Raw genomic sequence first — 17,858 nt, 5'->3', positions numbered from 1 at the left:
ACTAGCATTAAAAACTAGGTAAAAAGTGTTAAAATACGCGAAACATGTACTGCTTTTTATTGACAAACGTGAATGAAAGCAATTACCCATGCCGATCATGACGGCCATGTTTTAAATGTATGTATATATTTTTATTTTATTAACCATTCAAATATTCGATCACGTAGTGAATTTAAATTTAAAAATAGTTATTCCACCCAATCATTTTTTATCTAAGATTTTGTGTCGAATAACTTTGCAAACCCATGTATCAAAGTCGATTGAGATTTAAGTATCTTACCTAAGATTTATAGGTGACAAGATATATAATAAAAATTATAGCAATTTCAAAACCAACAAATAATTATTCAACTAATAAATATTAGATACGAGTTACAGGTCGAATATTAATATTTTTACATCACCTGCGTTGAAGCTGCGCGATTCAATGCCTGTTTTGCTAGTCAAAAGGAGTCAATTTCAGAGAAATGCGATTTAGCGAGCGGAAACTGATCAGTATCTTCCCTAGGGAAGATACTCATTATTTTCTGCCTGCAAAATTAGTTCCTGACTTGGCTTCATTCCTATCAGAATCGTACTTGTTTATTGTAAATTTCTATATACAGTCCGCGTCACTTGGATAGCCTCACCTATTTTTATCTATATATGATTCTTAATCAAAATTTTTTCTTCCTTTCGCAAATCATAAAATTAATAGTTACATCCATCAGGCCTATCTAAATTAAATTTTATTTCATCTGAAAAAATTACTTGTAGCCATTTATCTATCCAACTCATACGTTCTTTTACAAATAAAAGTCGTGCTGATGTGTGTTTCTGATTCAAAGCCGATTTTTTCTTCAATTTCATTATCTTTAGATGCTTTGCCCGTCTTATCACTCTTGTTACAGTTGAAATAGATGCTGCAGTTCCAACTTCTCCCGCTATTTGCCTCACAGTCTTAATGGAATTAGATGCCGCGCGAATTATCATTCGACGTTCCCTTGGCATTGTTGCGAATTTCGTTCGACCTTTATAATTTTTTCCGTAGTTTTCATTGTTTTTCACGAAATTATTAATAACTTTAGCACTTCTATTCACTCTTCTAGCGATTTCATGATGAGAAAAAATTTTGATTAAGTAAAAAATTAATTTTATTAATTTCTTCAATACTTAACATTTTATTGCGCCCCATTTTATATAGTAACCAATTTTGGTGTTTTGAATCGATTTTAATTTATTCACCACGCTATAAAATTACAACATAATAATACGAAAATGAAACGTATTAGTTCCTTTGCGCAATAAATTTGACTGAGGCTATCCATGTGACGAACTGCCGACCAGTGGCATGTCCCCTCACGATATCCTCGATTTGTTTCTCGAACACTAACAACATATCTTGTTCTGTCTTAAATAATTAATATAAAATATACAGATAATTTTATAAATCCGCAAGTAAAGAATCAGTTATTGAAAAAAAATAGGTGAGGCTATCCAAGTCACGCGGACTGTATATAGGGAAAGGAGAGGCGAAACCAACCCCTTAAAATTTTCGATACCTTGAAATATTTAGGGGTAATTCAATTATTTTTTAAATTTAATTTTTTAAAATATAACATTAACGTTCGGGGTGTGAACTTTTGGATTTTTCAAATCTTTTTTTTTTTAATTTTCAATTTTTCAGGCAGGAAGTCAAATAATACTAAATTGATGGCAAAATCATTGTTCCCTCTGGGTAGTATACTTAAATATGCATATTCAAAACACAGCATCGTTTTTTTAACTTCCCGCTAAGAAAATTGTAAATTTTCAAAAATTCGGGAAGTTATTGGTTTCGGTCCGATTTACGAAAATCGAATTTCCATCAGATGTCGACGTTTTGAGGTCCGAGGGAGCTATTCTGACTAATTTCAAGATGATGTCCGAGTGTATGTATGTATGTATGTACGTACGTATGTAAATACCTGTATCTTTTGAACGGATGAACCGATTTTGAACTTTAAGGTGCCATTCGACGCGGATTGTCAATATCTTGAAGCCGAGAGAAAATTGAGCTTGATCGGTAGGGCTTGTTCAGAGATATTCCAAAAATAAAGTTTTTTCAAAAATGTTTTTTTTGGATAACTTTTAATGTGCTCGATGGATTCATTCCAAAATAGACTGGGCTCTTGTCGAAAGAATTAAAAAAAAAAATTTTTTTATTTTTCCTGAAATATCTCAAAAACGACTCGATAAATCGAATCCAAAATTTTATCAGCTTTAGAACTTGACAAAACGCGTCGATTGCCACCTCAACCGTCTCAATCGGTTGATTCGTTTGAGAGATATCGTTGGAGAAAAAATGGTAAAAAACTATTTTTTTCGAAACGAACGGCATCCAAAAGTATTTTCGAGCTCGAAGAGCTCGAAAATGTATTCACGACAAAGTTTTCGAGCTCAAAGAGCTCGAAAACAGCGGGAAGTTTTAGGGCTGGCCCGCAGGGTCAACCGATAGACAGATTTTTTTCTTTGCTATCGGTCAGAAATTAGCCTACTTCAACTAGCTCCAGACATTAAAACTCCTTCTATCGCTGCAGGTCCTATGAAAAATAATGCATGGGATAAATCACAATTTTAGACTTCACTTTCTGCTTGAACATTCAACTCCACCCTTGTCTGAAATCGTCTTGTTTCATCCCTCACCACCACCCAATATACTGTTAATTTTTTATTTTCAAATTTAACTTTTTAATCTAAAAGTTAAAAGCACAAGTATATTTAACGCTAACAAAGTCGAATAAGCCCTAATGAAGAATGAGAAAAAAAAACAAACTCAATTTTCCACTTGACGTTTGGATGTAAAAGTTTTTTAACGACGCATTCGGTGGAACAAAAAAAATTTAGATTGACATAGAAAATCGAAGTGTCGTAACGACTCGTTGACGCGCAGAAACTTCACCAAAGTCTCTGAATGGTCTGGTGTTGAGTTGTGCAAAGAAAGCAATAAAGTTAACAAAATAAAACAATAGACAAAAATGTACACGTTTTCTCCTGACACTTTTTAAGCGGTATTGATTAATTATGGTCTTTAATATTGTTATTATTGTTATCTTTTATCGCGACGCTTATGTTCTCTTTAACGTTTTTCTTAACTCTTAACTGCACTGTATTGTTTTTACTTCGAAAAACTTTTTCTATTGTCTTACTAAATATTTAACGGTGGAAAATAAAACATATATAGTAAAATACAAAAAATACTTTTTATAACAATATAAAGTATAATATAAATAACGTTTAATAAAAAAACATAATTTCGAGTTTCAAAAAGTTCATTTGATATTAAAGGCACAGAAGATGAAATTGAATTATTCTAATTGAAATAAAGACAACAAAAGAATGTCACTATATTCTATGTGCTATATATACATGACTCGATTATTAGTATTCACTCCGTTTCATGTTGCAGATTCGTCTAGAGAAATTTCATCCCGCTTACTCTTCAGTCGTTCGTATTGAATTGATGGAATGAGATATACTTATTCGATTTCTGTACGAGCCGCAGGCAAACTTACTGTGAAATAATACGCTAAAGAAACTACATATGAACTACTAATATTTTAACACAAGAACTCCTAGGTAATATCCGGAGTTAGAATATACTTTCGTTGCTCATACACACCTTTGTCTAAATAAAAGGATCCATTGTAACAAGTAAATCTAATAGTATAGAAATAAATTGAATTAAATTTTATTATATGTACTCTAATGAAAATTAGTACCTTGGATAACTAGTGCCATCGAGTATAATACTCGAGTTCGGAGTTTAGGAACACGAGCGAAGCAAGTACCTATCCGAAAATTCCCATAGAATCCACTCAAATAAGACAGAAACCGCATATAATCCTATAGACTGTACTGGTTTCTATGCGGTTTTTGTCGCATTTGAGTGGATTCTATGAGAATTTTCGGATAGGGATCGATCATGTTTTAAATAAAAAAAAACTCTAACCTCAAAATTTTATATTTAATCTTTATGTAAATACAGTAATAATTTATCAATTGCCGTAATTTACAGTAATTACCGTAATTTTCGGTATCCGGTAGAATTACCGTAACTTACGGTAAAATACGGTAATATACCGGAATTTACTGTAAATTACGGTTTTTTAGCGTAATTTGCTGTAAATTACGGTAAAATCTCACAAATTACGGTAAAATACCGTATTTTGCCGTAGTTTACCGTAACTTATGGTAATTCTGTTGGGTAAGGTAAATTAGGTAAATTACGGTAATTGCCGTAAATTACGGAAAATTACGGTAATTACCGTAATTTGGATCTGCTAGGGTGAATCATCACGATTAATATCATTTGCATTGTTAAGATTATTGAGATTTCTATCATAAATATATAGACCTTCTAAATAATTCTAACTATGAGTCCATGGTGTTGGCAGAGTGGCACAAACTTTAAATGATGTGCAGGAGGATCCAGGTTCGAGCCCCAGTGATGGCGAATAATTTTTTTTCGAGAAAAAAATTAATAAACATCAGTTACTCAGTACAACGCTTTTTTCAATTCATAATTAACTAAATTCACTTGAATACCATTGCTGAAATTATTGAAAAATATTAAAAGATCACTTATTATTTGAAATAAAATATATGACCATATACTCGTATATAATTCGAATTAAATATTAATTTAACCAAAGCTAGGTCTATATGCTTTGTCGTTATTTAAAAGACTCGAGAACAAAGCGAATTAATTATTTAAAAAAATAATTGAATTATTCCCACTCAGCACCGATGCGTGTATCAAAAAGCGGGTCGACAGTAATTTTAATTATGTTTTATGAGTTGAGTAGCCAATATATATTGATTTATTTAATTGGATTGTTACAAAGGTAAAAGTAAATGACAATATTCAGGATAAGGCCAAACAAAAAAAGTTAATTAAAATACCATTGATATAAATGAGGTAAAAAATGATATTTTATTATTTCAAGCCATGTTGATTGTAGCTCTTTACAATTTATGCATACACACAACAATTATCTCGTACATCAATTTTCATCAATATTATTAATTTATCATAAAACTTGTGACTTAATATATTTAATATTTCAACATCCTCATTTTATTTATTCAAAAAACAGTAAACATGTAACGAACCTATGTCAGTAAATTTGTAATCGATTTCATTTAATCGATGCAACAAATTTTTTCAATGTATAACTATGTACATATGTATACGAAAAATTTAAATTTTGTCATTTATTATTATTATTATATTTTTTTTTCTTACGAAATAAAAATTTATTTTATTTCTATAAAGGTTTCAATTATTGATTCGAGTATTTGTAACTTCTACTATACAATCCCGTCAAACAAAAAAAATAAAAATCGATATTCGATTCTATTCATAAACAAATAATGCTATTTAATAATAATAATTTTTAGTATTTCATAAACATGTATCGAAAATAGTGTCTTTGAAAATATTATAATCGAAATATTTAACAAAAGTCATAACAAAATGTATATATCTTTAACATATATACTACTCAACTTATATTCAAAAAAATTTACTTAGTTCTAATTTTTTCTTCCTCACCTATTTTTTTAAACTTTTTATTTTCCCGCTTTTTTATTCAAAAAACGACGCAAGAAAAAAATCAAACAAATTTGCATACAACTTATGTACAGAACCCCACAGGCAGTCACACATTTAAAGTATGTGTAAAAATACGCTACCAAGTGAAACCGGCGAAACGACGCCATATTCCGCTTTGTTTCGCCATTAGTGATCGTGATTTCCACATTTAATTTTATACATTTTTAGTTTACAGTTATAAATATTATCAATACTTATAAATATTCATAGGCCGCGACCATTAATTTAAATTTAATAATATTTTATATAATATGTACAAGAATTCAGAGTATACATGGAATAATGTAACTATCGATTTTACAACTCAGAATTATTCAAATTTTCCTACAACATTCTGCACACTGAGAGAAAAAAAATTAAATTCTTGTAATTTTTTTTCTTGTTTCCAGAAATACTCAGAATAAGTCATTTTTTTCCAAAATTAAATTGATAGTTCTTATTTTAAGAAAACTATTGCGACACTTTAGTAATAAATTTCTAGAAGCATGAATTACTTAAGGCAAGCAAATATTTATTCAATTTAGTTGATACCTTCTCAAATTTATTACAATTAAAAACTTCAATAAAGCAAATATTTGCCCGATGAAAAAAGATTTTATACAATTGTATTAAATTATATACAAAAAATGGCCCGATCCAATTGTATACAAATTGTATACAAGTCTATATAATTATATACAATTTTATACAAATTATATACAGTTCTATATAATTATATACAATTCTATATAATTCTATATAATTGCAATATATAGAATTGTATATAATTATATAGAATTGTATACAATTTCTATACCAATTGTATTCAATAGGATCGGGCCATTTTTTCTATCCAATTATATATAGTCTATATATAATTATATATAGTTTATATATAATGATATATAATTCTATACAATTGTATAAAATCTTTTTTCATCGGGTGGTTAAATAAAAAAAAAGAATTGAAGAAAGATCCCGAGTCGAAATTTAAATCGTAGATTAAACGTAGTAGACGTTGAAAACGTAAATTCAACCTTTGAAGGCGTAAATATCCGTGAAAACGTATTAAAGACGTAGAAAACGTACAAAAACGTAAATAAAACTTGTGTGATCGTAAATCGTAGGTATAACCTTTCAAAACGTAAAATAAAAAAATTAAACCGTATCAAAAACATTTCATGTAAAAAAAAAACATGTCTAGTTGCCAGGAGATCGCATACTCTACTGATAGCCGCTTTCGCGGGCTCCTTTGGGTCTGTAAGACCACCAAGAATCTTTATTCTTGTGTCAGAGCTGCCAGGTGCCATGAATTTTTTAAGTGAATTTTTTTCTAAGTTGTACTTGATTGCATAGTATGAAACTTTGTAAGTATATTCAAAATAAAGTAAAGAAGTGCCAAATAATTTAATATACTGCTCATTTCTATATAAAATTGGTATTGTAGTTCATTTTTTTGTTCATAGATGCCATCGACGGTGGTGACATCTACCAGACTAAGTGTCCCTGTTGATAAATTTTTCTGCTACCGTTTCCCCTTAAAGCTCAGATAATACTGAGTATAATGTGAGATGGTACGGAGTATAATCCAGATGCATGTGGTTACCATCTAGGATGAAAAACAGTATAATCTAGCGTTGTATAATCTGAGATGTTACTAACATCTGGGATGAAACTGAGTATAATCTAGATGCAACTCAGTATAATCTAGATTACACTGGGTACTATCTAAAATTTTTTTTTTACCTCAGATATGACTGAGTATAATCTGAGATGGTAGCCAGTATCATCTTGTTCTTTCCGTCTATCAAATATTTAAATTTTGTTATTTAGTTGTGTAAATTAACATTCAAGATGACAAACATAGATGAATAACTAAAGCGTTTATTAGACATGATTTTCAATAAGCCACCATGGCTGAGCGCGCGTAGGTCATAAGTCTCGCGCGATCGGTCTGGGTTCGAATCTTGGGTAGGGCAAAATTATTTATTTGAAAAAAAAAATGTTTGTTAAGGTACAGAAATAATCTAAACAACATTAGATAAAAAAAAGTCATGTCTGATAATATTTTTTTGACAAAATAAAATTTTTTTCTCAGTATTAAACAAGTAAATAAAATACTTGAATAGATTATTTTTTTTTTGAAATATATATTTTTTTCTCTCAGTGCGCAAGTACAAATTTGTTCACAATTTTTATCAAACAAATAATAAAACGAAAAAGTCAACTCTTTATATTTCATATGAAAATTTTAAATTTCATTTTTATTTACAATAGAAACAAGAATTTTAATTTTAAATTAAATACATTTTTTTTTTTCGTATACGTTAAATTAATTTACATTTTAATAATTTTAACGTTTCTTTATCGACTTAAAAAAGATACAAATATATAACTTTATCTAATAATAATATCAATAATTTGTAATTATCAATTTAAATTTATATTTACCTCAGATAATATACATTTTAATAAATTTACTCTTAAGTTAATTATTTATAAATTTTTTAATTCTTAAGACCGAATAAGTTTTTTTGCTATACAATTAAATTGTAAAAATTTATATTTACAGGAGGACGAAAACGCGACAGTATTTTTAAAAAATTATTATCGGGATGGTAATTAAATTTTTTTATTGAAATAAATTTTCAAATTAAACAAAAAAGTTAATTTAATTAAATCGAATGGAGTAATCGTAGTTTTGTTCTACAATTTAAGGTACGGCATGCAAGTTTAATCAAACTTGTAGCAATCAACATCAATACACGTTGAGATTTCTCATTTTCCTCCTCACTGGTCCCAGAACGCTTTGTCGAGTTGATTATCAGCCCTGTTGGGGCTCTACGAGTGCTATAAGCATGTCTCTTTAGGATTGATGTTGACAACAGCGGTAGTCTGTACAGCAAATTCTTTTTGGGCTGGCACGCCTGTTGGTACCTCTTCAAGTATCGGTCAAAGAGTTGTTGTCCTTGAAACTGTCGCTGAAGGGGGTGGTGGTGGTGGTGGCGGTGAAATTACAACATCTGGCTCACCCGCTAAATCACAGTCAAATCTCCAAAGTATGCTTTCAGGATGGTCATCTCCTAAATAAATTTTTTATAAATTTCAAAATCCATATATATAATTTTGGGTTCCATGCGTTTTGAGCACCTGACAAAATATCCCCGACAAAATATCTCTGGACAAAATATCCCCAGTTTAGTGTCAGATTTTTTGGCTTTTTTCACTATTTTTGCTTTCTTTTCATGGGGATATTTATGGGGACAAAATATCCCCCATAATATTATTATGTAATAGTTGCCACTTTCACTATTTTTGCTTTTTTTTCATGGGGATATTTTGTCCGGAGATATTTTGTCGGGGATATTTTGTCGGGGATATTTTGTCGGGGATATTTTGTCAGGTGCTCAAAACGCCTGATACCATAATTTTGTTCTTTTTATGTAACTCATGCCGAAGAATATGCCGTTATCTAGCTAAGGAGCCTCATAAAATTTTATACTTTCTGGCGGATCCGAAATACGGTAAATTACCGTAATTTACGGCATTAAGAAGAATTGCGGTATTTTAACGGTAAGATACCGCAATTTACCCTAGCGGATCCGAATTACGGTAAATACAGTGATTTACCGCAATTTACGGCGCCTAGCAGAATTACAGCAAATTACGGCAATTTGCCGTAGATTACCGTAATTTACGGTAATGCTGCTAGGTACCGTAAATTACGGTAAATCACGGTAAATCACTGTATTTACCGTAATTCGGATCCGCTAGAGTATGTAAAAAAAAACGCAATTTACGGTAAAGGTACGATATTTTGAGGAAAAAGTACGGTATTTCACAGCAAAAGAGCAGTATTTTTATTGTAAATTTGCAGTAAGAAAACGGTAATTTACCGTAAAATTGCGGCAAGCTTGCGTTATTTTACCGTAAAGTTAAGTGTTGTACTGTACAAATAAAAAAACATACAGTGCTTAAGGTAAAAATGCCGCAAATTACTGTAAATTGCCGTAAATTACCGCATTAATAGAGGGATTTCTTAGTATTTAAAATATTTCTTAGTATTATCCCTTGCGGATCCGAATTACGGAAAATTACGGCAATTACCGTAATTTACGGTGTAAGCAGAGCTACTGCAATTTAAGGTAAAAATACGAAAATTTACCGTAATCCGTAGTGGATAACAGTATTTTACGTAATATGCGGCAATTTACGGTATTTTACCACATCTTACCATAATTAACCGTACTTTAGAGTAAAATAGATAAAACTACCGCAAATTACCGTAATTTACCGTAATTCGGATCCGCTGGGGTAAGAAATCATTTCTTAAACATCAATTCTTTGTATTTAAGAAATATTTCTTACTATTTGAAACATGATTTTTTAATTATTAAGAAATGATTTCTTAAATACTAAGAAATATTCTTAAATACTAAGAAATTCTTCTATCAATGCGTAAATTACTAATGATAATTATTAATTACCATCTTTCTTTTATTAAGAAATAAATTGCGGCAAATTTGCCGTAAAAAATACCGTATTTCAGGTAAATTATGGCAAAATGCGGTAAGTTACCATAGTTCGGAAATGGGCAGAGTATATATATCCTTACTAAATAATTTAAGCCAATAACTAATCACCCTTCTCTTATATGACGTCACTTCGAATTTAACTGCCCTATTAACATGACCGAAATCTCTAGACTGCGCATGCGCATTCAATTATTCAGAACACGCATGTCTAAATTAAGGCAACGTCAGTTGAATTTTATAACCTTACATATCTCTGTTTATTGATCTGACATAAAACTAAAGATGACTTTTTTTTATTGTCAAGTTTTTTTAAGTGAATTCTCCTAAAGAAAGTATCCAATTTTATAAAATATAAACTTTTTTTTAATTTTAATAAAGTAACTAAATTTCATAACTCTGACGGCATAACGCCGACTTTAGACATTTAACGGCATTTTTCTTCGTGCATCCATTACATAAATTATTATATACATCTAGTGATATCGAGTATATACCGATTTCACATGACGTATAAGCTCGAAGTTTTTTATTGACAATTGAAGTCATGCGTAACAAATGTGCGCTGTGGATAAGTGCGCGCAAATCCATCCATTTCGGACTGAAATACATGGGTTTGCGCACACTTACCCACTGCGTACACTTGCCTCATGTGACTATAAATTTTTTTTTTTTTTAATTTTTTCTTTCAACATCGGGAAAAATTTATTTATTAAAGAACGAGATAAACATAAAAAGGGGATTACTTCAAATTGGTATAAAAAATGAAAAAATAATAATGAGATTAGTAACTACTTGTTGAATAAAGTACAGTGAATATTTTTTGGGCTGTCACTGTCCATCAAATACAATGTTCTTAGCAATGTTCCGGTGAACACTAAGCACTCACTGGCGCTCGTGGGTGTGTACCTACGACTCGTGTTAAAAACATTGTCCTCCCGTATAAAGACTCACTTAGCCCACTCGCTATGTAATGTACCATTTTACTTCTGCAACAATGATCCTATTATATAATTTGTACTAATGATGTTACCAATAATATAAAAAATTACTAATTTTGTGAATATAAATGATTCTCATGAATTTGAATCTACACTACAAACTATCTCGTATCATTCTTGTGATTACCGAAGTGATAATAAAAGTGATAAAATTAATCATCGTGCACTATATCATCCTCTTAAAATAAACATTCCAATTAAAATCAAGGAGGTGGAACCTTCTGGACGTGGCCTCGTTACCGGGCTGTTTTCTTTTTTTATCTGTACACGGAAAGAAAATTCTAGCAAAATTTACGATGTTAATATCGTAATCGTGGACTAGACTTTTATTAGCGTCAATTTTAAAATATCTTATTTCAAAATTTACTATGTGGGTTATATTTTTTAGTATCTAACATCGTAATTTTAACAAAGACTTTTAGGATTAAAAATTACTTCAAAAATTACAATTTAACATCGTCAAAAAAAAGAAATAAAAATTACCCTAACGGACCCAAATTACGGTAAATTACGGTAAACCCACCGTAAAATACCGATTTACCGTAAATTACGGTGAATTTACCGTAATTTACGGTGGATTTACCATAAAATACGGAAGTACGGTAATCCACCGTAAATTACGGTAATCCACCGTAAAATACCGATTTACCGTAAATTACGGTGGATTTACCGTAATTTACGGTGGATTCACCATAAAATACGGAAGTACGGTAATCCACCGTAAATTACGGTAATCCACCGTAAAATACCGATTTACCGTAATTTACGGTGGATTTACCGTAAAATACAGAAGTACGGTAATCCGCCGTAAATTACGGTAATTCGGTAATCCACCCGAATTTTTTACGGTAGATTTATCGTATTCGACGGTAAATTTACGGTATACCTGCCGTAATTTACGGTAATCCACCGTAGAGTACCGATTTACCGTAAATTACGGTGGATTTACCGTAATTCACGGTGGATTTACCGTAATTTTCGGTAAATTTACTCGAATTTTACGGTATTCTACGGTAGATTTACGGTAAAATTACCGCAAATTTACGGTAAATCAGGTCTGCTAGGGTACAATTCAAAAACTATATTTATTCCTTTATTTATCTTTCTATGTACTTTTGAGTAAAATAAATATTACAGTGCTGCCTCTGTTATAATACGATGTAAGCTATAAAAATTAAAATGTTGTATCGTAATTTTTAAATATTAACTTTGTCCTCCGCAAGAGGCGCTCTCATGACTTATGAATGTTTGTTCAAATCGTTTATATCGACCTTAAAAACTATATACAGTGTAGGCTCTTCGGTGGCCGAGTGGTCCAAGGCGTCGGATAGTTCGCACACGAAAGGACTTGGGTTCGAACCCTACGTCCGAACGATTATTATTTTATTTAAAATTTCTCTTGTATTATTCGTCTGAAGTATTATTTCTTAAATGAAATTTTCAACGCTGCATTGTAAAAATTATGATTTTGAAAGTCTAGTCCACCACTACAATAACACCGGTACACAAAAAAAATTAAGTAGAATGTGCATTTGACCGGACCTACCTACGGGTACGTATTTTGGTCCGCTGAATCCGAATTCGAGGTCAGTTTGACCCCTACACCCTCGAAATTTCGAGAAAACTTCGAAAAACCGTAAAAATGATGATTATAATTATAATCAATAGGACAAATTACGATGTTATTATCGTAAATTTAATTAGAATTTTTTTTTCCGTGTACAATTATAAGAATGAATAAAAAAAATAAAAGTGAACCTTGACCCATGCTGATGCTCGGACATGTCCGTTTCTGTTTCAACGTTTGTTGATGATGTTTGTGCGAATGGCTGTGACTGTGAGTATGAGAGTGGCAAGGACGTATGTGTGCAGGGGTGGCTTTGCACACTGATGGTGGTGGTGGTGTTTGGTGCATTTGCTGTCGAAGATGCTGAATATTCAGCCTCTGCTAGGTGTTCTCGCCACGGCACGTCTCCACTTGATCGAAGCTCAATGATTTCTTCATCTCCATCATCGGCAGCGCACCAGCTTCCTGCTGTAGATATTCCAATAAAAACTATGTTAGACATAACGAAGCAAGTGAAACTTTTATTTTTTTTATTCACTTACAATCTTTTTTTTTTTTTTTATTTTTGGGAACTTCTTTTCTTACAGGTGTGGTCTAGTGAATTAATTTTTTATTTTTCATTACAATAAAATGTGGTGTAAAAAAAATACAAAAGGACTGTGAAAGTTTATTTTAAAGGATTTATACGCTGGATATTGTGTGCTTTTATGCTATAGGAAGACAGAGAGAGAAAGAAAGTGAGAAAGAGAGAGACTTTTGAAGAATTTTTTTTAGTTTTTATGAGATTGAATTATATACAGAGCGAACTCAATGAGAGAATCGTTGAAATACAGTTGGGAAAAGTTAAACTGAATGGTAAAAAACTGATGAAGCTTAAAAAAGTATTAAAATTTAACCAAAGCTTTTATTTTTAACGTTCGCTAACCTCAACTTTGTACTTAGTACCTTTTTAAATTTTTATTGAAAATTTTACTTTATTCACAATAAAAAAAAATTTTGATTTTCGTCTATATATATTTGTTTCATTGCATTAAATATATAGTTTTTGTATATACATTATTATTAGTTGTAATACGATAATCGTAAGAAATTCTATTTCATACGAAGTTTTACCCGGGTCGAAAAATTTTGATCGGATTTTAGTCTAATTGGACTGCATTTGGACTAATTGGTCAGTATTTGAGCTAGTTGTTGTTATACAAATAGTTATCAGAGGAATTTTTTATCGTAAAATAGGAAAAACATTTTACATTTTGTATACTGACTGGGCAAGATACTTTATACTGATACAATGCACAGTAGTTTAAAAATGTATATGTAAAACATTGAGATACATCAAGATAAATCGAAATTTCGGAGCAATACAATTACGACATTGACGGATACATTACAGGAAAGCACAGAAATATATCATATTTCCTTGATGATTGACATGCGCTGTCTAGCTTTACCCAAACCAATGCCAAAGCTATTGTCTGAAAGCGTACTACATAGCTAACAGAAATTTCGAGCATCGCCATTCAAGCACAATATCAGCTATGAAATAATTCCATTATTCATTTTTTAGTTTAGCAAACGAATGACAAAATTCAATATGAAAATTATTTTTTTTTATCACTAATTAGAAATTATGTTACAATTTTTGAAATTTATCAGTGATGTTATTATACGCTGAGAGAAAAAAAATTTTAATTCAAGTAATTAGGGCAAGGGGGACAAAAGGGGGTACCCCCCTCGCGGTTTTGGAAATACCGAAATAATACCGGAATTATACGGTATAAATACTGCATAAATATGGTATTATTCAAGTTATTTTGGCCAGATTTTTTGCCGCATTACTACCAAAAATTTACGAAAAAAATTCAGAATATTTACGGGAATAAAACAGAAAAAATACGGTATTTTAACAACATTAAAACCGTAATTATATAGCATATTTTCGGCATTTTCGCAGCATGAAACCGTTCTACCCGGAACGAAAATTATATATAATTATATAAAATTTTATTTAATTATATATAATTATATATAACATTATAAAGTTATATGTACAATAACTGTCATGAAAAAAAAAAAAAAAAAACCCGCCAACCCGTGGACTCGATCCCGGGTCCTAATCATTCAAAGCCTGATCTGTTAACCATTATGCCAAATCGCTTATTCGAATGTTGATACTAATTGTATTTATATTTATACAAACAAACTTAAGAGAATTGAAAACCTGAATTTTCCCGGATTCTTATTTTCACTTACATTCTTTTCTTTCAATAAGAAATGTGTGAACTAATAGAATAAAATATAAAATTTTACACTTTGCACATTTTCGATGATTTTAACCGCAGAAGCAAATATAAAATAAAACCAAATTTTTTACAATTTTCCATTATATCAGGATAAATCTGGCAAAATCGCAGGATATCTACGGTATAATTACCAAAAAAATACGATTTTATTATTATAAAATTATCGCATTATTGCGGTATTTATATAGCATTTTTTCGGTAAAAGTTCGGCATTTTTATAGTTTTTTTACGGCATTTTTTTGGTAAAAGTTCGGCATTTTTATAGTAGTTTTACTATAATAATCTGGTAACTCTACAGTATAAGTACAGGAAAAAAACTGGCCAATATAACCATATTATTACCAAATTATTACGGTAAATTTACGGAATGTGTATAAATGCCGAAAATTTACGGCAAAACCGCGAGGGCCCCAAATTTTATAAAAAAAAAATTTTATATTTTAAATGGTTTTTAAACATTCAAAAATCACTTTTGTAAATATAATTGAGCGTTATTTTGAATTTTTTTGTTAAATTTTTTCGAAAATCAATTGTTGGTTGAAAAATATTAATGACTTTTATTTTATGATGAAAACTATTAAAAATTTGTTTCCTTCTTTTGTATCCAATAATCATGCAAAAAATAATTTTTCTTCATATAAATTACTTACGAAAAAATTTAACTCAATCGAATACATTTAAAATCCAGAATTTTTTTTTTTATCTTTTTTAGGGGATACCCCATTTTGCCCGCAAAAATGAAAATTTTTTTTTTTAACGGTAACTGAAAATTTTTTCTATTTACTCTGAATATCATTAAAAAAAAAGATTAAGTGTATTTGAGTCCTCGAAAACTTGGTATTTCCTTAAGTACCCCGTTCTGCCCCTCCCTCCCCTATCTTTCTTTAAGATGGACGGTGGCGTCTGAAGGTTCACCTAAAGTTTACAAGTCCAATGATATTCATGCTTGTAAACTTTGCTACTTGAAATTAGTTATTTGTCAATTTTCAGTCAGTAATCTATCGATCATCAATCAGTCATCTCGATGGAAAGTCTATAGAAAATCTATAGAAAGTATTCAATAAGCCACCGTGGCTAAGCGCGCGTAGGTCATAAGTCTCGCGCGATCGGCCTGGGTTCGAATCTTGGGTAGGGTAAAAATATTTATTTGTAAAAAAAATGTTTGTTAAGGTACAAAACTAATCTGAACACCATTAGATAAAAAAAGTCATGTCTAATAATTTTTTTTTGACAAAATAAAATTTTTTTCTTAGTAATAAGCCACACAGAAAAAAAGGATTTCTTGGCGCAAAAAACTTTTACTCACGTCAAGAAAATTTTTACTTGTCCTAAGAAATTTTTCGCATTATGAATTGAAAACGAAAATTGTTATGGGACGAGAAAAAATTTTTTTGAATCAAGAAAAAAATTTTTGGGGCAAGAAAAAATTTTTAGTCCTAAGAAAATTTTCGTTTTCATTTCATAATGCAAATTTTTTCTTGTCCCAAAAAATCCTTCTTTTCTGTGCAGTAAATAAAATACTTGAATAAAGTAATTATTCTACTCCATTGAACAAAATAATTGCTCGGCACTATTTAAGTAACTAAAATATTCAAATCAACTATTTTTTCTTGAAAATATATATTTTTTCTCTCAGTGTATTATTAATTTTTTTTTTTGTTTTCTTTTATAATTATTTTATTAATAATGGAAAAATATGAAAGCGAGATTGTGTAAAATTTGATAGCAACACTCATCGTGCATTACGAACTTACACCATTTAATCGAGGTATTTCAATAGTAGGTATATAAGTAGTTTCTTGATGACTGAAACATCGGCGACTTCGCATAAATGATGGCTGCGGACTGCATCGTTCACAAGAAGTAGGATCCAAACTCCCATGATCTCGATTCTTTGTAACTGGACGTTGTTGTGAACCACATCGCAGTGCAAACCGCAATTCCGACGCCATTTCAGCACACAGAGACTGTTTTACAAGTTGGCCAGATGATAAGTCACATGACCATTTCATGCAAACAAGTGTTGGACCGTGGAATTTGTGTAGGTAAATTTGTGAGGTGAATCACGTAGCGAACAAAGATGTTACAAAATCACAGGATGGTACATAGTATTATGATTAATGTAAGAATAGTGAGGGTAGAACATTTGTTGTAGTTGTAGTCGCGTTGTTTGAGCATCATTTTGTGACCATTTCAAGTTTTGTTGTATCACAATCTCATTGGTATGTAGAGATGTGGTTTGTCGTGCATTACAATACAAATACGGCGGTTACCATCAACGTGATAGAGACACAGATGCAAGTGTACAGTAACAGACAAAGAAATCAATAAAAATAATTTAAAAAATGCATAAGAATTTAAAAATCATGCGATTGTATAAAATAATTAGCATGTGCAAATTCAAAAGCTACACAATAATGCACTTATGTAATATTTTGTTTGTTTTTAAAGCGCAAGAAGTTGCGATAACTCGGCTGCAGAATAATTTTCGAAACATGCATTAAGGGGTTAGGGGTACTCAGGGGTATGAAAAAATGATGATTTTCAATAATTTTTTTTTTGTAGTTAATTACTTTATTTGACAAAAATAAAAACATAGCTTTATTAGAACACGTTTCGATTTGACTTCACGAAAATTTCAAAAAAAAAAATTAATAATTCAAAAAGTTATCGCTGTTTTTGTAGAGCCCGTTCCTCCCGAAGTCCTTTGCGGTGATCATCATAAGTCCTTGGAGATTCATCTAAAATCAATCGGACAAGAAAAATTAGTTTTATTAATAGATAATCTTGTGCCTGATCGAAGCTTTTTTTTTTTTTTTCGAAATTAACAAAATGGCGGCC

The 17,858-nt window shown here is 30.6% G+C and overlaps 1 protein-coding gene across 11 annotated transcripts in view; it reads right to left on the bottom strand.

Annotated features, from left to right (window-relative positions):
• Positions 1-8,071: 8,071 nt before the first annotated feature.
• Positions 8,072-17,858, bottom strand: part of LOC130676567 (glutamate receptor ionotropic, kainate 2-like) — a 297,696-nt gene continuing 287,909 nt past the window's right edge. For 4 of the 11 annotated variants that reach the window (XM_057482893.1, XM_057482886.1, XM_057482889.1 and 1 more), the window contains 3 exons: positions 16,774-16,984; positions 12,906-13,182; positions 8,072-8,697 (listed from right to left, as the gene is read on the bottom strand). In XM_057482893.1, the coding sequence (XP_057338876.1) occupies positions 8,691-8,697; positions 12,906-13,182; positions 16,774-16,984 (495 nt within the window). In that variant the 3' untranslated portion in view covers positions 8,072-8,690. Of the gene's footprint in view, positions 8,698-12,905; positions 13,183-16,771; positions 17,759-17,858 lie in introns of those variants that run through there. The other 7 variants (XR_008991438.1, XR_008991439.1, XR_008991440.1 and 4 more) reach the window with 4 other exon arrangements.

The sequence above is a fragment of the Microplitis mediator genome, chromosome 10, assembly GCF_029852145.1.
Source record: "Microplitis mediator isolate UGA2020A chromosome 10, iyMicMedi2.1, whole genome shotgun sequence".
NCBI classification, from domain to species: Eukaryota; Metazoa; Arthropoda; class Insecta; order Hymenoptera; family Braconidae; genus Microplitis; species Microplitis mediator.
Note: the sequence above shows the minus strand (reverse complement) of the source record. Positions and strands in the feature narration are given on the sequence as shown.